The following is a 21,761-nucleotide window of genomic DNA, read 5'->3' on the forward strand; positions in this document are numbered from 1 at the left end:
TCTTCGTATGGCTGTATGTACCGCACCGTCAAGCCCATACCGTAAATTCGTAGGACACCCCTAATCATTATGCCTGGTAGCAGTAACGTTACACAGTTCGAGCTACACTATGCTTGATCATTATGCCTGGTTCGAGCAACATTGTACTTATTGTACTTATTTTATGCTTATTCTTAAGTCTGCACATTTACGTTGCACTACTTGTATTGTCTTTTATACCTATTCTTATGTCTGCAATGTATGCATTGTTTTTTAGTCTGTCTGTATTTTCATTTGATACCAATTGCTGTGGGGCACTCTGGACTGTGGTCTCGACGACATTGAAAATTAGGATGACCTCAATTGTCCTTTCGAGAATAAATAAAGGTTGGAATTGATGATGATGATAATACCGTATGTTACCGAATCAAATCATAGCAACATTTGTGATGTAGCCAAACACCGGATCCTAAACTGAAGAATGAAGATCGTATTTAGATTATATAGATATCTAAATATATATTAGATATATAGATATAATATTAGATCATTAAGTCCTGGAGAGGTTTACTCCATCAGAGCTCTAACAGACGGTGAGGGAGCGAAAACAAGCTCTTAGAGCAGCTAAACCAGTGGTGCCCAACCAGTCGAGGTAGATCGCGGGCTGATTTAAAGTAGATCTTGATTAATAAAATGTTATTATATAAAAAAAGAAAAAAATCTTTTTTTGCTAAATCAACTCTGCCTCTCTTTGTTAACTACAACAAGCAATGCTGTTTGTTATTTAAGATGAGGTCGGACTCGGCACTGACAGATTTGTGTTCAATATGCTGCTTTTATAAAGCCTCAAATGACGGCTTACAATATACAATTTTGGCTGGTAGCTCTCGGCTAGGTGGTAAATTAAAAAGTAGATCTTGGTTCAAAAAAGGTTGGCCACCCATGGGCTAAACCATCAGAGCTCTAACAGACGGTGAGGGAGAGAAAACAAGCTCTTAGAGCAGCTAAACCATCAGAGCTCTAACAGACGGTGAGGTGAGGAGAGAAAACAAGCTCTTAGAGCAGCTAAACCATCAGAGCTCTAACAGACGGTGAGGAGAGAAAACAAGCTCTTAGAGCAGCTAAACCATCAGAGCTCTAACAGACGGTGAGGGAGAGAAAACAAGCTCTTAGAGCAGCTAAACCATCAGAGCTCTAACAGACGGTGAGGAGAGGAGAGAAAACAAGCTCTTAGAGCAGCTAAACCATCAGAGCTCTAACAGACGGTGAGGTGAGGGAGAGAAAACAAGCTCTTAGAGCAGCTAAACCATCAGAGCTCTAACAGACGGTGAGGGAGAGAAAACAAGCTCTTAGAGCAGCTAAACCATCAGAGCTCTAACAGACGGTGAGGTGAGGAGAGAAAACAAGCTCTTAGAGCAGCTAAACCATCAGAGCTCTAACAGACGGTGAGGGAGAGAAAACAAGCTCTTAGAGCAGCTAAACCATCAGAGCTCTAACAGACGGTGAGGAGAGAAAACAAGCTCTTAGAGCAGCTAAACCATCAGAGCTCTAACAGACGGTGAGGAGAGGAGAGAAAACAAGCTCTTAGAGCAGCTAAACCATCAGAGCTCTAACAGACGGTGAGGTGAGGAGAGAAAACAAGCTCTTAGAGCAGCTAAACCATCAGAGCTCTAACAGACGGTGAGGAGAGAAAACAAGCTCTTAGAGCAGCTAAACCATCAGAGCTCTAACAGACGGTGAGGAGAGGAGAGAAAACAAGCTCTTAGAGCAGCTAAACCATCAGAGCTCTAACAGACGGTGAGGAGAGAAAACAAGCTCTTAGAGCAGCTAAACCATCAGAGCTCTAACAGACGGTGAGGTGAGGGAGAGAAAACAAGCTCTTAGAGCAGCTAAACCATCAGAGCTCTAACAGACGGTGAGGTGAGGAGAGAAAACAAGCTCTTAGAGCAGCTAAACCATCAGAGCTCTAACAGACGGTGAGGTGAGGGAGAGAAAACAAGCTCTTAGAGCAGCTAAACCATCAGAGCTCTAACAGACGGTGAGGTGAGGGAGAGAAAACAAGCTCTTAGAGCAGCTAAACCATCAGAGCTCTAACAGACGGTGAGGTGAGGGAGAGAAAACAAGCTCTTAGAGCAGCTAAACCATCAGAGCTCTAACAGACGGTGAGGAGAGGGAGAGAAAACAAGCTCTTAGAGCAGCTAAACCATCAGAGCTCTAACAGACGGTGAGGTGAGGGAGAGAAAACAAGCTCTTAGAGCAGCTAAACCATCAGAGCTCTAACAGACGGTGAGGAGAGAAAACAAGCTCTTAGAGCAGCTAAACCATCAGAGCTCTAACAGACGGTGAGGTGAGGAGAGAAAACAAGCTCTTAGAGCAGCTAAACCATCAGAGCTCTAACAGACGGTGAGGTGAGGAGAGAAAACAAGCTCTTAGAGCAGCTAAACCATCAGAGCTCTAACAGACGGTGAGGTGAGGAGAGAAAACAAGCTCTTAGAGCAGCTAAACCATCAGAGCTCTAACAGACGGTGAGGAGAGAAAACAAGCTCTTAGAGCAGCTAAACCATCAGAGCTCTAACAGACGGTGAGGTGAGGAGAGAAAACAAGCTCTTAGAGCAGCTAAACCATCAGAGCTCTAACAGACGGTGAGGAGAGAAAACAAGCTCTTAGAGCAGCTAAACCATCAGAGCTCTAACAGACGGTGAGGAGAGAAAACAAGCTCTTAGAGCAGCTAAACCATCAGAGCTCTAACAGACGGTGAGGAGAGAAAACAAGCTCTTAGAGCAGCTAAACCATCAGAGCTCTAACAGACGGTGAGGAGAGAAAACAAGCTCTTAGAGCAGCTAAACCATCAGAGCTCTAACAGACGGTGAGGTGAGGGAGAGAAAACAAGCTCTTAGAGCAGCTAAACCATCAGAGCTCTAACAGACGGTGAGGTGAGGGAGAGAAAACAAGCTCTTAGAGCAGCTAAACCATCAGAGCTCTAACAGACGGTGAGGTGAGGGAGAGAAAACAAGCTCTTAGAGCAGCTAAACCATCAGAGCTCTAACAGACGGTGAGGAGAGAAAACAAGCTCTTAGAGCAGCTAAACCATCAGAGCTCTAACAGACGGTGAGGTGAGGGAGAGAAAACAAGCTCTTAGAGCAGCTAAACCATCAGAGCTCTAACAGACGGTGAGGAGAGAAAACAAGCTCTTAGAGCAGCTAAACCATCAGAGCTCTAACAGACGGTGAGGGAGAGAAAACAAGCTCTTAGAGCAGCTAAACCATCAGAGCTCTAACAGACGGTGAGGTGAGGAGAGAAAACAAGCTCTTAGAGCAGCTAAACCATCAGAGCTCTAACAGACGGTGAGGAGAGAAAACAAGCTCTTAGAGCAGCTAAACCATCAGAGCTCTAACAGACGGTGAGGAGAGAAAACAAGCTCTTAGAGCAGCTAAACCATCAGAGCTCTAACAGACGGTGAGGAGAGAAAACAAGCTCTTAGAGCAGCTAAACCATCAGAGCTCTAACAGACGGTGAGGTGAGGGAGAGAAAACAAGCTCTTAGAGCAGCTAAACCATCAGAGCTCTAACAGACGGTGAGGTGAGGGAGAGAAAACAAGCTCTTAGAGCAGCTAAACCATCAGAGCTCTAACAGACGGTGAGGAGAGAAAACAAGCTCTTAGAGCAGCTAAACCATCAGAGCTCTAACAGACGGTGAGGTGAGGGAGAGAAAACAAGCTCTTAGAGCAGCTAAACCATCAGAGCTCTAACAGACGGTGAGGAGAGAAAACAAGCTCTTAGAGCAGCTAAACCATCAGAGCTCTAACAGACGGTGAGGGAGAGAAAACAAGCTCTTAGAGCAGCTAAACCATCAGAGCTCTAACAGACGGTGAGGTGAGGGAGAGAAAACAAGCTCTTAGAGCAGCTAAACCATCAGAGCTCTAACAGACGGTGAGGAGAGAAAACAAGCTCTTAGAGCAGCTAAACCATCAGAGCTCTAACAGACGGTGAGGAGAGAAAACAAGCTCTTAGAGCAGCTAAACCATCAGAGCTCTAACAGACGGTGAGGAGAGAAAACAAGCTCTTAGAGCAGCTAAACCATCAGAGCTCTAACAGACGGTGAGGGAGAGAAAACAAGCTCTAAACCATTTGTCTGCACGAATGTATCATGTTTTCATACGTTCATATATTCTCATAAACCGTCCACGCGCTCACGTGCCGTCACGTTACACACAGGGCACCTGGTGCAAACAAGTGATATAATTGCAATGGCATTTCTCCTCCTAAGTGACCATTAGTCTCTCGATGCATTGTGGTGATTGCAGTCCCATAATTGACTGATGGAGTGTCAAAGGAACAGGCAGATTACGTAATGGAAGAATGGCTGGGAGTTATCAAAGGGGTTTTGTTAGGGTTGTACAAAAAAACACCCACAGCCGGAAAAAAGCTGATTCTGAGAGAGTCTGCGCTCGACTCAATTCAGTTTGAGTTCCTTTGTAAATGTTAATATGTAAATATACTATCTTAATCATATTTTATACAGGATACTATACATATATTTCCCCTGGTATGAAAACCAAAAGAGAACACTTACCCTTCCAACTATCTTGCCCTTCTCGTTCATGCAGATGTAGTGGTCGCTCTCTTTCCCTTTTATTCTGATGTGGCTCCCAAACGTCTCCGTCTCCACGATGAGAAGGGCTGCAAGAGGAAGAGAAAACCAATCACTCCATGAAATAAAGCAACAGAGAAAACCAATCACTCCATGAAATAAAGCAACAGAGAAAACGAATCACTCCATGAAATAAAGCAACAGAGAAAACGAATCACTCCATGAAATAAAGCAACAGAGAAAACGAATCACTCCATGAAATAAAGCAACAGAGAAAACGAATCACTCCGTGAAATAAAGCAACAGAGAAAACGAATCACTCCGTGAAATAAAGCAACAGAGAAAACGAATCACTCCGTGAAATAAAGCAACAGAGAAAACGAATCACTCCATGAAATAAAGCAACAGAGAAAATGAATCACTTGATGTAATGGTGTTAAACAACCTGTATGTTTAAATGAACCCTCTCCACGCTCATAACAGATCAAAGTGGACGAGTGATGTGCTTCTATAGGACACGACTAAACATGACTTTACGTTGATGTAAACACAAACGTAGGAATACATGAAGATGAACCATCTGCTGATGTAGTAACCTGGGTGATATGAAGAAAAATAACAAACTATATTCACAATGTTCAAAGGGAATTATTTTACATTGATGTATAAAAATGTGTTTGGTATGAAAATCACGTGAAAGTCTTGGGTCTGCAGGAGTAGGGGGTGCTCAAATATAAAAAAAAATATTTTTGTGAAAAATATTGGAATATTCGCTTTTTTGCATTGACTAAACTAAATTGTGTATCACAATTCACAATATGAAAAGAACAGTTTTACAGCACAATATATATGGATATATTGCTGAACCCTACAAACAGCGGCTCAAAAAGATGAACCCTCGTTAATTTTTATTTTTTTTCACTTTTTCTCCTCCATTTTTCTATTTTTCTCCCATCCCAATTTAGCCGTGCCAATTCTCCATTCCCCTGTCTTGATCGTTGCTCGCATGTGCCCCCCACAGGCCGGTCGTAGGGAGTATAGAAGCCTTGCATCACGTGTCCCCTCCGATACATGTGGAGGCAGCCAGTCGCATCTTTTCACCTGCCAGCGCGGAATCTCATTGGCGAGGTGTAACGTGTGGGAGGCTCACACTGCCCCCGCCACTTCTTGTCTCTGCTGTGCAGGCGCCCTGCCCGACCTGTAGGAGTCGCTGTCCACAACGTCCAGATTACCACCCATCGACTCCCCTCCCGCTAACTCTGCCAATTGAGTTAGTATGACGGCCGGCCCAAGCCGGAGGCAACGCTGACAGCCGGATTCGATACCGGTGTCTCTTGTTCTGTCCTCATCCCTCCTCACTGTCTGACATGTGGAGCGTTCTGTCATCATCCCTCCTCACTGTCTGACATGTGGAGCGTTCTGTCATCATCCCTCCTCACTGTCTGACATGTGGAGCGTTCTGTCATCATCCCTCCTCACTGTCTGACATGTGGAGCGTTCTGTCATCATCCCTCCTCACTGTCTGACATGTGGAGCGTTCTGTCATCATCCCTCCTCACTGTCTGACATGTGGAGCGTTCTGTCATCATCCCTCCTCACTGTCTGACATGTGGAGCGTTCTGTCCTCATCCCTCCTCACTGTCTGACATGTGGAGCGTTCTGTCATCATCCCTCCTCACTGTCTGACATGTGGAGCGTTCTGTCATCATCCCTCCTCACTGTCTGACATGTGGAGCGTTCTGTCATCATCCCTCCTCACTGTCTGACATGTGGAGCGTTCTGTCATCATCCCTCCTCACTGTCTGACATGTGGAGCGTTCTGTCATCATCCCTCCTCACTGTCTGACATGTGGAGCGTTCTGTCATCATCCCTCCTCACTGTCTGACATGTGGAGCGTTCTGTCATCATCCCTCCTCACTGTCTGACATGTGGAGCGTTCTGTCATCATCCCTCCTCACTGTCTGACATGTGGAGCGTTCTGTCATCATCCCTCCTCACTGTCTGACATGTGGAGCGTTCTGTCATCATCCCTCCTCACTGTCTGACATGTGGAGCGTTCTGTCATCATCCCTCCTCACTGTCTGACATGTGGAGCGTTCTGTCATCATCCCTCCTCACTGTCTGACATGTGGAGCGTTCTGTCCTCATCCCTCCTCACTGTCTGACATGTGGAGCGTTCTGTCATCATCCCTCCTCACTGTCTGACATGTGGAGCGTTCTGTCATCATCCCTCCTCACTGTCTGACATGTGGAGCGTTCTGTCATCATCCCTCCTCACTGTCTGACATGTGGAGCGTTCTGTCATCATCCCTCCTCACTGTCTGACATGTGGAGCGTTCTGTCATCATCCCTCCTCACTGTCTGACATGTGGAGCGTTCTGTCATCATCCCTCCTCACTGTCTGACATGTGGAGCGTTCTGTCATCATCCCTCCTCACTGTCTGACATGTGGAGCGTTCTGTCATCATCCCTCCTCACTGTCTGACATGTGGAGCGTTCTGTCCTCATCCCTCCTCACTGTCTGACATGTGGAGCGTTCTGTCATCATCCCTCCTCACTGTCTGACATGTGGAGCGTTCTGTCATCATCCCTCCTCACTGTCTGACATGTGGAGCGTTCTGTCATCATCCCTCCTCACTGTCTGACATGTGGAGCGTTCTGTCATCATCCCTCCTCACTGTCTGACATGTGGAGCGTTCTGTCCTCATCCCTCCTCACTGTCTGACATGTGGAGCGTTCTGTCATCATCCCTCCTCACTGTCTGACATGTGGAGCGTTCTGTCCTCATCCCTCCTCACTGTCTGACATGTGGAGCGTTCTGTCCTCATCCCTCCTCACTGTCTGACATGTGGAGCGTTCTGTCATCATCCCTCCTCACTGTCTGACATGTGGAGCGTTCTGTCATCATCCCTCCTCACTGTCTGACATGTGGAGCGTTCTGTCATCATCCCTCCTCACTGTCTGACATGTGGAGCGTTCTGTCATCATCCCTCCTCACTGTCTGACATGTGGAGCGTTCTGTCATCATCCCTCCTCACTGTCTGACATGTGGAGCGTTCTGTCATCATCCCTCCTCACTGTCTGACATGTGGAGCGTTCTGTCCTCATCCCTCCTCACTGTCTGACATGTGGAGCGTTCTGTCCTCATCCCTCCTCACTGTCTGACATGTGGAGCGTTCTGTCATCATCCCTCCTCACTGTCTGACATGTGGAGCGTTCTGTCATCATCCCTCCTCACTGTCTGACATGTGGAGCGTTCTGTCCTCATCCCTCCTCACTGTCTGACATGTGGAGCGTTCTGTCCTCATCCCTCCTCACTGTCTGACATGTGGAGCGTTCTGTCATCATCCCTCCTCACTGTCTGACATGTGGAGCGTTCTGTCATCATCCCTCCTCACTGTCTGACATGTGGAGCGTTCTGTCATCATCCCTCCTCACTGTCTGACATGTGGAGCGTTCTGTCATCATCCCTCCTCACTGTCTGACATGTGGAGCGTTCTGTCATCATCCCTCCTCACTGTCTGACATGTGGAGCGTTCTGTCCTCATCCCTCCTCACTGTCTGACATGTGGAGCGTTCTGTCATCATCCCTCCTCACTGTCTGACATGTGGAGCGTTCTGTCCTCATCCCTCCTCACTGTCTGACATGTGGAGCGTTCTGTCCTCATCCCTCCTCACTGTCTGACATGTGGAGCGTTCTGTCATCATCCCTCCTCACTGTCTGACATGTGGAGCGTTCTGTCCTCATCCCTCCTCACTGTCTGACATGTGGAGCGTTCTGTCCTCATCCCTCCTCACTGTCTGACATGTGGAGCGTTCTGTCATCATCCCTCCTCACTCATTGGTTCTGGTGGTTCTGGGGGGTTGGATTTCAAGTTCCCTTCAGCATGTGCTGCTCACTGTTAAAGATGATCCATTTGTTTAACTCTTTCACTACCACACTACAGAAGGTTAACCTTTCACTACCACACTGTTAACCTTCTGTAGTGTGGTAGTGAAAGGGTTAACCTTCTGTAGTGTGGTAGTGAAAGGTTAACCTTCTGTAGTGTGGTAGTGAAAGGGTTAACCTTTTGGTAGCGTGGTAGTGAAAGGTTAACCTTCTGTAGTGTGGTAGTGAAAGGGTTAACCTTTTGGTAGCGTGGTAGTGAAAGGGTTAACCTTCTGTAGTGTGGTAGTGAAAGGGTTAACATTTTGGTAGCATGGTAGTGAAAGGGTTAACCTTCTGTAGTGTGGTAGTGAAAGGGTTAACCTTTTGGTAGCATGGTAGTGAACGGGTTAACCTTCTGTAATGTGGCTGTGAAAGGGTTAACCTTTTGGTAGCGTGGTAGTGAACGGGTTAACCTTCTGTAGTGTGGTAGTGAAAGGTTAACCTTCTGTAGTATGGTAGTGAAAGGTTAACCTTCTGTAGTGTGGTAGTGAAAGGTTAACCTTATGTAGTGTGGTAGTGAAAGGTTAACCTTCTGTAGTGTGGTAGTGAAAGGTTAACCTTCTGTAGTGTGGTAGTGAAAGGTTAACCTTCTGTAGTGTGGTAGTGAAAGGTTAACCTTCTGTAGTGTGGTAGTGAAAGGTTAACCTTCTGTAGTGTGGTAGTGAAAGGGTTAACCTTTTGGTAGCATGGTAGTGAAAGGGTTAACCTTCTGTAGTGTGGTAGTGAAAAGGTTAACCTGTTGGTAGCATGGTAGTGAAAGGGTTAACCTTCTGTAGTGTGGTAGTGAAAGGGTTAACCTTTTGGTAGCGTGGTAGTGAAAGGTTAACCTTCTGTAGTGTGGTAGTGAAAGGGTTAACCTTCTGTAGTGTGGTAGTGAAAGGGTTAACCTTCTGTAGTGTGCTAGTGAAAGGGTTAACCTTTTGGTAGCATGGTAGTGAAATGGTTAACCTTCTGTAGTGTGGTAGTGAAAGGGTTAACCTTTTGGTAGCATGGTAGTGAACGGGTTAACCTTCTGTAATGTGGCTGTGAAAGGGTTAACCTTTTGGTAGCGTGGTAGTGAACGGGTTAACCGTCTGTAGTGTGGTAGTGAAAGGTTAACCTTCTGTAGTGTGGTAGTGAAAGGTTAACCTTCTGTAGTGTGGTAGTGAAAGGTTAACCTTCTGTAGTGTGGTAGTGAAAGGTTAACCTTCTGTAGTGTGGTAGTGAAAGGTTAACCTTCTGTAGTGTGGTAGTGAAAGGTTAACCTTCTGTAGTGTGGTAGTGAAAGGTTAACCATCTGTAGTGTGGTAGTGAAAGGTTAACCTTCTGTAGTGTGGTAGTGAAAGGTTAACCTTCTGTAGTATGGTAGTGAAAGGTTAACCTTCTGTAGTGTGGTAGTGAAAGGTTAACCTTATGTAGTGTGGTAGTGAAAGGTTAACCTTCTGTAGTGTGGTAGTGAAAGGTTAACCTTCTGTAGTGTGGTAGTGAAAGGTTAACCTTCTGTAGTGTGGTAGTGAAAGGTTAACCTTCTGTAGTGTGGTAGTGAAAGGGTTAACCTTTTGGTAGCATGGTAGTGAAAGGGTTAACCTTCTGTAGTGTGGTAGTGAAAGGGTTAACCTGTTGGTAGCATGGTAGTGAAAGGGTTAACCTTCTGTAGTGTGGTAGTGAAAGGGTTAACCTTTTGGTAGCGTGGTAGTGAACGGGTTAACCTTCTGTAATGTGGCTGTGAAAGGGTTAACCTTTTGGTAGCCTGGTAGTGAACGGGTTAACCTTATGTAATGTGGCTGTGAAAGGGTTAACCTTTTGATAGCGTGGTAGTGAGCGGGTTAACCTTCTGTAATGTGGCTGTGAAAGGGTTAACCTTTTGGTAGCGTGGTAGTGAACGGGTTAACCTTCTGTAATGTGGCTGTGAAAGGGTTAACCTTTTGATAGCGTGGTAGTGAACGGGTTAACCTTCTGTAATGTGGCTGTGAAAGGGTTAACCTTTTGGTAGCGTGGTAGTGAAAGTTGGTTAATACCCCCCCCACCAGTGTTGTAGTAATCGACACGGACTGATTTTCAGGACCCGTGACTCGGACTTGGACAAATGGGGGACCCTGATGTAAACACAACGAAAGTCTTTCTCTGGTCTGCATCCCCTTAACAATTGTGTGTATTGAGCCGTACTGTACTGTACCCATTCTGCAATCTGTTAATAAAGTTTTCAATCAATCAATCAATCAAGACTCGAGCATTGACTGCATTTGGACTCGGTAGGTGCAGACAGGGACTCGGACTTGTTGATTGATAAATATACAGTTATTTATTTATTTAAAAATACATTTGTAATAGGCCCTAATCATTTGGCATAAGCAGGGGAGGAAATTAGGCCACTTTACTCGCCAAATGCGAGTATTTTTTACGTTTGGCGAGTGATTCATGAAGACCACTCGCCAGTCTGGCGAGTATACAAAAAAAAAAACATTCTGCAATCACTGCACTGGCAAACGGTGCGCGTCTTCTGAGTGCTCGCTTTAGTTGACAGTGCCACGAGAGCACTGCACAAGACCACCCGCGGACATATAATGTTTAATAAAAGTTTGCGCAGTACTGGCCAACCCGCGGACATATAATGATAAAAGTCCTGCGTTACTAGGCTAGCCATCAGGAGCACTCTCAAACGGATAACGTTAAACACAGCAGAAGATGGAAAACAGACAGACTGACCAACGGGGAACTGCATCCAACCCTAGTACAACCCTCGAGTATAAGTTACTAAGGACACATTTAAATCACAGAGGTGTAATGTTAGTCTACTGGAAATGTATACAGTGGTTAGCTTCTAGTTTTAGCGATAGCTGCTTGCTAGCTAACGTTAGCCCCGTGTGCTCAAAGCAGCCAGCTAGGTGTATCTGTTATGACTATAATGTTTCCAAAAAAGCACCGGACTACGACGTAAGGTTAGACATTTTATTTCATGCTCAAAAGCCCCTGGCTTGCACATCGCAGTCACGAAAGGGGCTAGCTAAGCTCAACCAGTGCACTGTGTACAACAGCACACCAACCCAACTGACGTTACCACAACACTTGACGGTACTGTCGTAAGACCACCGTGCTGTCTTAAAGGCACAGTGTGCCTACCCAGATGCATACACAACATTGACGAGGCTTGACAACCGAGGTTCAAAGTTAACTTGATTGATTGAAAACTTTATTAACAGATTGCAGAATGGGTACAATACAGTACGGCATTTTCAATTCATCATAACATATGACATACAGATAGACTACTGCTACATCTATATATTTCACATCTATCTATACACTTCACAACATACTTCGGTTTTTTTCTTTCACTGCCCAACCCAGTCCAACCCAGCATCTTTCACTGCCCAGTTCAGCCCAACCCAGTCCAGAATAGATACCTCTTTCATGTTAATATGTTTTATGCTAATATTGTGAAGAGTAGAGATTAATGTTTTATGCTAATACATATTTTAAAGAGTAGAGACACGGTGTGATTATTTTACTATGATTGAAAATCTATTTAGACGAAGACATACAAAGAAGTAATTATCACAATTAGCGATTTCTTTTGTCTGGTAAAAAATCAGTTTGGCTGGTAAAAAAAATCAGATACTCGCCAGTTGGCTGGTAAGCCAAAAAGTTAGTTTCCTCCCCTGGGCATAAGATATCGATGGCTATATTAATGGCAAAGTAAATAAACTCCCTTTGAAGTGGTGACCGCTGTGTCATTTATGTTTAATGTAGACCTTTTTTTATTTGTATTTCAGCTCACTGATTGTTGTACAAATCAATTTTCAGTTATTGAGTTAAAGAGCTGATGAGTGATGTGTGAGAATGTGTGATGTAATAGGGAGGTGTAGTCTGACGTCACTGTAGTTTCCCGCACGGTCCACCCGTATAGGGATTTATCATTGGGAAAATGTATTATTGCCTATTGTAATAATTCTGCCTCATGAACATTGGCAAGCTTTCCATCCAAAATGAGTTCCCTTCTATCACTAACATTATTGTTTAAGCATTTTTGGTTGAAATAAAATTATACGTAATTATTTCACGATTAATTGCAAATTGTTTCATGTTGAGCTACCGATTGTGGATGAATACACACAGGTACACTGTGCCAATGTTCATGCTTTATTTGTTTTAAACGAGATGATTTAGAAATGTGTCCCTTGGAAATACATGGAAATGACAAGCGAGCGAGGTGGCCCGGCCGGAAACAACAATGACGTGACCACTACACCTCCCTATTATGATGTCACATAGTCCAGGGTTTAATATAACGAGGGTTTGTTCACGGAGGTAAGAAACCACTGTAGTGTTGATTATTAGCGTTATTACAGACTCAGATAAGATGGACTTCATTTGAGGAAATAAAGGGCTCATAGTCATAGCAGCATGAGGTACAGGCAGCGTAATAGAAATAGTAGTAATAGATGTAAAATATGAAGTAAAAATAAAGATGTCTGCTGGACAGGTGAGACATGTATACTCAGTAATAATAACACAATATATGTATGTACAGTACAGCCCCCCTGGTATAAGATACAGATTCTATCCTAAGCAAACCCCATGTACAAATATATATTAAGCAGATTATCAATAAATCGGGGAAGATACTCCAGTCCTTCTACTCCGGAGCTGTAGAGAGCATCTTGACTGGAAACATCACTGCCTGGTATGGAAACAGCACGACACAGGACAAGAAGGCCCTACAGAGAGTGGTGCGCTCAGCCGAGCGTACCACGGGTATTGCACTACCAACCCTGCAGGTCCTATACAACAAGAGGTGCAAATCCAGAGCCTGCAGGATAATGAAAGACCCACACCACCCCAACAACAGCCTGTTCATGCTGCTCAGGTCAGGCAGACGCCTGCGAACCCCAGCAACTAGGACAGAGAGGCTTAGGCTCAGCTTCTTCCCCCAGGCCATCAGAGCCTTGAACACTGAACTCTCCACACACAAGCACACATGAGCACACACACAACATACACACTGTATACGCTCACACACTAGCAGCCACTTTAGCATGAACACACACACACACACACACACACACACACACACACACACACGTGCTGCACACACTCACACTAAACGGTCACTTTACACAATGAAAAGGTCACTTTAAAAAATTAAATAAGAACGGGAGTGGTTCTTGTATAGTAATAGATGGATATAGCAAGATAGCATAAGGATATATTGTATAACTGTATATTGTATAGTATTGTATATACATAAGACCCAGTGCCTCATCCGTAGCTTAACACTGTATTGCACTATCGCAGGACCTTAGCATGTCTTTTACCATGCATTTTTAAACTTTATGTACATTATACCTGTTATGTCTTATTCTTATTACTTGTATTATTGCACAATCGCTGCGGGCATGACCACCCGCATTTCACTGTATGCCTTGTATGCCGTGACAAATACAACTCTTGACTTGACTTGAGTCACCTGGTGCATAGACAATAACCTCCTCCTCAACTCATCTAAAACCCAAGAACTCATCATCGACTTCAGACACCAGCCAAACCCCAAAACCCCCGTATTCATCTCCAGTGAACCCATAATCACCACATACTCCTTTTTTTAATCTACTTTTTTCTCCTCCTTTTTTTTCTGTGATTTTTCTCCCCATCCCAATTTACCTCTCATGCCAATTTTCCCTCCCCTGTCCTGATCGTTGCTCGCATATGCCCCCCACTGGCCGGTTGTAGGGAGGATAGAAGCCTTGCATCACATGTCCCCTCCGATACATGTGGAGGCAGCCTGTCACATCTTTTCACCTGCCAGCGCGGACTCTCATTTGGCGAGGAGTAACGTGTGGGAGGCTCACACTGCCCCCGCCATTTTCTTGACTTTGCTGTGCAGGCGCCCTGACCGACCTGTAGGAGTCGCTGTTCACAACGACCAGACTACCACCCTTCGACTTCCCACCCGCTAACTCTGCCAATGAGTTAGTATGACGGCCGGCCCAAGCCGGAGGCAACACCGACAGCCGGATTCGGAAGAGAAACTGTACATTGGAGGGGGTTGGGTTTGGACATTTACAAGGGCCAGTTTCAAATTGCAGTCTCCCGTAGGTGCTCTTTGAGAGTGGTTTTGAAAGTGGGTAGTGATTCACATTCCTTTACAGCTGTTGAGTGTAGAAGTTGAGTGTAGACATGTAGGTTACTGTAGAGGTTGAGTGTAGACATGTAGGTTACTGTAGAGGTTGAGTGTAGACATGTAGGTTACTGTAGAGGTTGAGTGTAGACATGTAGGTTACTGTAGAGGTTGAGTGTAGACATGTAGGTTACTGTAGAGGTTGAGTGTAGACATGTAGGTTACTGTAGAGGTTGAGTGTAGACATGTAGGTTACTGTAGAGGTTGAGTGTAGACATGTAGGTTACTGTAGAGGTTGAGTGTAGACATGTAGGTTACTGTAGAGGTTGAGTGTAGACATGTAGGTTACTGTAGAGGTTGAGTGTAGACATGTAGGTTACTGTAGAGGTTGAGTGTAGACATGTAGGTTACTGTAGAGGTTGAGTGTAGACATGTAGGTTACTGTAGAGGTTGAGTGTAGACATGTAGGTTACTGTAGAGGTTGAGTGTAGACATGTAGGTTACTGTAGAGGTTGAGTGTAGACAGTGTACAGACATTCTGGCTGTGGTTATTCTGATGAGAGTATTCTGCCAATGAGAGAGAGCTAGCGAAGATAGATTCAAGATTTCAGGAGGTCTGACCGTCTGGCTGCTGGGAGCTCTGCCTCAAACACATACATCTCAGGAGGTCTGACCGTCTGGCTGCTGGGAGCTCTGCCTCAAACACATACATCTCAGGAGGTCTGACCTTCTGGCTGCTGGGAGCTCTGCCTCAAACACATACATCTCAGGAGGTCTGACCGTCTGGCTGCTGGGAGCTCTGCCTCAAACACATACATCTCAGGAGGTCTGACCGTCTGGCTGCTGGGAGCTCTGCCTCAAACACATACATCTCAGGAGGTCTGACCGTCTGGCTGCTGGGAGCTCTGCCTCAAACACATACATCTCAGGAGGTCTGACCGTCTGGCTGCTGGGAGCTCTGCCTCAAACACATACATCTCAGGAGGTCTGACCGTCTGGCTGCTGGGAGCTCTGCCTCAAACACATACATCTCAGGAGGTCTGACCGTCTGGCTGCTGGGAGCTCTGCCTCAAACACATACATCTCAGGAGGTCTGACCGTCTGGCTGCTGGGAGCTCTGCCTCAAACACATACATCTCAGGAGGTCTGACCGTCTGGCTGCTGGGAGCTCTGCCTCAAACACATACATCTCAGGAGGTCTGACCTTCTGGCTGCTGGGAGCTCTGCCTCAAACACATACATCTCAGGAGGTCTGACCTTCTGGCTGCTGGGAGCTCTGCCTCAAACACATACATCTCAGGAGTCTGACCGTCTGGCTGCTGGGAGCTCTGCCTCAACACATACATCTCAGGAGGTCTGACCGTCTGGCTGCTGGGAGCTCTGCCTCAAACACATACATCTCAGGAGGTCTGACCTTCTGGCTGCTGGGAGCTCTGCCTCAAACACATACATCTCAGGAGGTCTGACCGTCTGGCTGCTGGGAGCTCTGCCTCAAACACATACATCTCAGGAGGTCTGACCGTCTGGCTGCTGGGAGCTCTGCCTCAAACACATACATCTCAGGAGGTCTGACCTTCTGGCTGCTGGGAGCTCTGCCTCAAACACATACATCTCAGGAGGTCTGACCTTCTGGCTGCTGGGAGCTCTGCCTCAAACACATACATCTCAGGAGGTCTGACCGTCTGGCTGCTGGGAGCTCTGCCTCAAACACATACATCTCAGGAGGTCTGACCGTCGGCTGCTGGGAGCTCTGCCTCAAACACATACATCTCAGAGAGAGAGAGAGAGAGAGAGAGAGAGAGAGAGAGAGAGAGAGAGAGAGAGAGAGAGAGAGAGAGAGAGAGAGAGAGAGAGGAGAGAGAGAGAGAGAGAGAGAGAGAGAGAGAGAGAGAGAAGAGAAGAGAGAGAGAGAGAGAGAGAGAGAGAGAGAGAGAGAGAGAGAGAGAGAGAGAGAGAGAGAGAGAGTCTGTAGCGTATGCCTCAGAGAGAGAGTGTCTTCCTGGGTCTGCAGCATATTCATCAGTGTCAAGGAGTTCACAGGTGCCAGGTACTACAGTGGGATGGGTGGGATGAGGAGGAGGAGGGGGAGGAGGAGGAGGAGGAGGAGGAGGAGGAGGAGAGAGGGAGGAGGAGGAGGAGGAGGAGGAGGAGGAGGAGGAGGAGGAGGAGGAGGAGGAGGAGGAGGAGGGAGGAGGAAGAGGAGGAGGAGGAGGGGGGTGCAGGGTTGGCAAGGCCTCATGGGAAAAACATTGGATCTTCTTCTACTCAAGCTCTAACAAGCAGTGAGGAGAATCCGCTTCTGGGCAGACTGGCGGACTGGAGCTTGGAGCTCTGAGTCTGACTGTACGTCTACTGTACCTCTACTGTACAGCTACTGTAGTCTACTGTACATCTACTGTAGTCTACTGTACGTCTACTGTACATCTACTGTACGTCTACTGTACATCTACTGCAACACAAGACTAGAAGAGTAGAGTGCAGACCTCCGCCAAGGCGTAACAATCTCACCACTTTGCCATTACTTTCACATGCAACATTTTACTGGGTAGATGACAGAAACAAGAGTTACTGATATTGCTCGTCCCGTCAGACCCAGGTCATATGTCCACACGGGGGCGCAGAGGAGAGGTCACGGGTCACCAACTTCAACAAGTCTCTCCCTCCGGCAGGGCTGTACGCTAACTTTTTGCACATAGCACTGGTGCTACAGAGGTTGATAGTATTGTAGCACAGGCCAAAATCGTGTAGCACAAGTATAAAACGTGTTATATTTGTAACAGTCACAAATGTGCCTATTGTATTTTTCTTTATTTTTTTATCCACTTTTTCTCCTTATTTTAAATTTTTTTCTCCCATCCCAATTTCGTGTCGCCAATTCTCCCCTTCAATTCTTCCCTCCCCTGTCTTGAACGTTGCTAGACTATGCCTCCCACTGGTCGGCTGCAGTGAGGATAGAAGCCTTGCATCACGTGTCCCCTCCGGTACACGAGGAGGCAGCCTGTCGCATCTTTTCACCAGACAGCGCGGACTCTCAGTGGCAGGGAGTAACGCGTGGGAGGCTCACGCTGCCCCCGATACTTCCTGTCTCTGCTGTGCAGTCGTCACCCAACCGACCTGTAGGAGTCGCTGTCCACAACGTCCAATCCCCACCCATCGACTTTCCACCCGCTACCTCTGCCAATAGTATAACGACTGGCCCAAGCCGCAGGCAATGCTGACTCCGGGAGTCGAGACCGCAGCCTCTTGCGTTGGTGACGAGCGCAATCTCCGCTACGCCACCCAGTCGCCCCTGCCTATTGTATTTGTGTTATTTAGTTGCAGTGCCATGTGTGGCTGTCATTTTCATGCTGACAAGTTGACGTCACACAGCCAGACACGTTACGTGTAAGGAATTATGGGATTTGGTGTTGGGTGTATGGACTCTACTAGGGGTGGGAATCACCAGTTTCATCACGATACAATACGATATCGATTCTTTGGACAACGATACGATATTTGCCGATATCTGCGACGATACGATGCAGGTGCCTGCAATCGATATGAGACGATATCATAAGCCCATTTAACACAATCAGTAACATTTAGATCAACTCAAAAAAGGTAACTAAAATATAATTTGAAATTTTTTTATTTAGCTCTTCCAGACATTTAAATGAAAAACAATCTATTGTTTTAATACAAATAGACCTCCTGTTCACTATAAAGTGCCACGTTTTGATATATTGAGCTTTAAACTTTAAGTAAATTTTTTTGGAACTCACAACACGCAAGCTAAAACCCCTTCCTCTCTCAAACCATTCCTGCAATTGTTTTATGTTGCATGATGATCATGAATACATTTATTATGTATTGTATTTTTTATGTTTAAATATCAACATTATCTGTCCACCCTCAGTACATTTACTATCAATATAATATACTCATCTGACTTCATCTGATCTTTTCAAACGCACACACACACACACACACACACACACACACACACACACACACACACACACACACACACACACACACACACACAGGCAGAAGGGAGAATGCCTGCCCCCCCCCCCCCCCCCAGTCCTCACTCTGGCCCGTCTGCTGTTCTCTCTGTCTATGGCTCTGAACAGGGTTAGCTTGTTGTTAGCTTATGCTAACGTAGCGTTAATTTCGGTCTTTAACACGACGTGGTCATAAAGGAATGGCGAGGATTGCAAAGCATGTTAGATGCATTTGACCCGTTGCGGAATAAAACAGCAGGGATTTATTTTGGGTCGCGAAATAGGCACAATGTAGCCTTGCTATGTTGCAATGTCCACGTTCCAGACGCTACTGCGCTGTGCTGTAGAGCGGATACGACTCTCCACGGGATTTTCAAAATAAGAGTATCGATATGAACCGAACGTTGTTAGCTGCCGGAGCCATAGATATTATGGCTGGAGCTGCGCTTGGGCGGAAATGAGACATGCCACAGGATTTTCAAAATAAGAGTATTGATATGAACCGAATGCCTATCACACCAGTGCTACTGAAGTAAATCCATTCATCGCACAGACCGCTGTTGCTGTAGCACGTGCAACATATATCTCGCACTGTACAGCCCTGCCCTCTGGGGGTTATGAATATTGACAGCAGATTTTGTGACTATTAGACAGTTTGACCTGATGGTGGCGCTAGAGGAAAGGATTACCGAAAGCATTAGATAGCTTCCACTTGGGGTCATGAATGCACAAAACAAATTGTATAGCAATCCAACCATTACTTTTCAAGACATATTGTTCTCAGTTTGGGTTGATAATGGCCCTTGAGGAAAGGTCAAAGGTCATGTAGTGGTTGATAATGGCCCTTGAGGAAAGGTCAAAGGTCATGTAGTGGTTTATAAAGGTCCTTGAGGAAAGGTCATGGAGTGGCCAAGATCGTTTTTTCCCCTCTAGGGGTCATGAATGTTCACAGCAACGTGTGTGACTGTATGACTAATGCAGGGGTCAGCAACCTTTACTATCAAAAGAGCCATTTTCCCCCTCCCACGAAATAAAATTCATCTGGAGCCGTAAAATGTATTTACCCTAAAATAAAGATAACACAGTGTATACCGTTTTATATATAGTTATCCCCTTAACCTCAGGCAGAAACGGGGCCATTTTTGTTTTTGACGACTGCATACCTTTTTTGCAAAGCTTAGCTTTATACTTTATACTTATAGCACATGCATGAGCCTGGTCTCTTTTGAAAGGTAACATTATGACGTTGCTAAGTCAATAAAGATCTGAAGCACGGGCGTGACGTAACGTTAAGAGGCTGAAGCAACAGGGAGCACGGGCGTGACGTAACGTTAAGAGGCTGAAGCAACAGAGAGCACGGGCGTGACGTAACGTTAAGAGGCTGAAGCAACAGGGAGCACGGGCGTGACGTAACGTTAAGAGGCTGAAGCAACAGGGAGCACGGGCGTGACGTAACGTTAAGAGGCTGAAGCAACAGGGAGCACGGGCGTGACGTAACGTTAAGAGGCTGAAGCAACAGAGAGCACGGGCGTGACGTAACGTTAAGAGGCTGAAGCAACAGGGAGCACGGGCGTGACGTAACGTTAAGAGGCTGAAGCAACAGGGAGCACGGGCGTGACGTAACGTTAAGAGGCTGAAGCAACAGGGAGCACGGGCGTGACGTAACGTTAAGAGGCTGAAGCAACAGGGAGCACGGGCGTGACGTAACGTTAAGAGGCTGAAGCAACAGGGAGCACGGGCGTGACGTAACGTTAAGAGGCTGAAGCAACAGAGAGCACGGGCGTGACGTAACGTTAAGAGGCTGAAGCAACAGGGAGCACGGGCGTGACGTAACGTTAAGAGGCTGAAGCAACAGGGAGCACGGGCGTGACGTAACGTTAAGAGGCTGAAGCAACAGAGAGCACGGGCGTGACGTAACGTTAAGAGGCTGAAGCAACAGAGAGCACGGGCGTGACGTAACGTTAAGAGGCTGAAGCAACAGAGAGCACGGGCGTGACGTAACGTTAAGAGGCTGAAGCAACAGGGAGCACGGGCGTGACGTAACGTTAAGAGGCTGAAGCAACAGAGAGCACGGGCGTGACGTAACGTTAAGAGGCTGAAGCAACAGAGAGCACGGGCGTGACGTAACGTTAAGAGGCTGAAGCAACAGAGAGCACGGGCGTGACGTAACGTTAAGAGGCTGAAGCAACAGGGAGCACGGGCGTGACGTAACGTTAAGAGGCTGAAGCAACAGGGAGCACGGGCGTGACGTAACGTTAAGAGGCTGAAGCAACAGGGAGCACGGGCGTGACGTAACGTTAAGAGGCTGAAGCAACAGGGAGCACGGGCGTGACGTAACGTTAAGAGGCTGAAGCAACAGGGAGCACGGGCGTGACGTAACGTTAAGAGGCTGAAGCAACAGGGAGCACGGGCGTGACGTAACGTTAAGAGGCTGAAGCAACAGGGAGCACGGGCGTGACGTAACGTTAAGAGGCTGAAGCAACAGAGAGCACGGGCGTGACGTAACGTTAAGAGGCTGAAGCAACAGAGAGCACGGGCGTGACGTAACGTTAAGAGGCTGAAGCAACAGAGAGCACGGGCGTGACGTAACGTTAAGAGGCTGAAGCAACAGGGAGCACGGGCGTGACGTAACGTTAAGAGGCTGAAGCAACAGGGAGCCACAGCAGAGTGACTGAAGAGCCGCAGGTTGCCGACCCCTGGACTAATGGGTCAGGAGATATGAAGGTTTGAAAGTGGAAGGTTTGGGATGATGGTGGCGCTAGAGGAAAAGTCATGGGGTCACCAAAATGATTCCCCTGGGGGTCATAAATGTGCACAGCAAATTTCATTGCAATCCGGCCATTCTTTTTGGAGATGTAACAGACACACAAGATAGACTGGGTAGTGTGGTAGTGAAAGGGTTAAGACAGACGGGGGCCTTGGTGGACATAGAACTATAACAAAAATAACATCAGATACTGTAGACAACAATATCTGCCCTCATTTGCATCAGAGTTCTCTGTCCAGGTGAGCTGTACACGTCTTACCGTCCACACGGATGGCTAACATGTGAACCTAAACTGGAGTGAACTGGCCCGGTTATGAAGTCAGTACCGGCGTGGTGTGGATCAGCCCTGGTTATGAAGTCAGTACCGGCGTGGTGTGGATCAGCCCTGGTTATGAAGTCAGTACCGGCGTGGTGTG

General features: G+C 46.6%; 1 protein-coding gene across 1 annotated transcript in view; it reads right to left on the reverse strand.

The window, feature by feature from the left end:
* fgf24 (fibroblast growth factor 24) overlaps positions 1-21,761 on the reverse strand; it is a 108,285-nt gene that overhangs the window by 16,467 nt on the left and 70,057 nt on the right. Inside the window, exon 4 of the mRNA XM_084339330.1 lies at positions 4,552-4,658. Coding sequence (XP_084195456.1) covers positions 4,552-4,658 — 107 coding nt within the window. The remainder of the gene's footprint in view (positions 1-4,551; positions 4,659-21,761) is intronic.

The sequence above is a fragment of the Notolepis coatsorum genome (genome assembly GCF_963971535.1).
Source record: "Notolepis coatsorum genome assembly, contig: SCAFFOLD_438, whole genome shotgun sequence".
NCBI lineage: Eukaryota > Metazoa > Chordata > Actinopteri > Aulopiformes > Paralepididae > Notolepis > Notolepis coatsorum.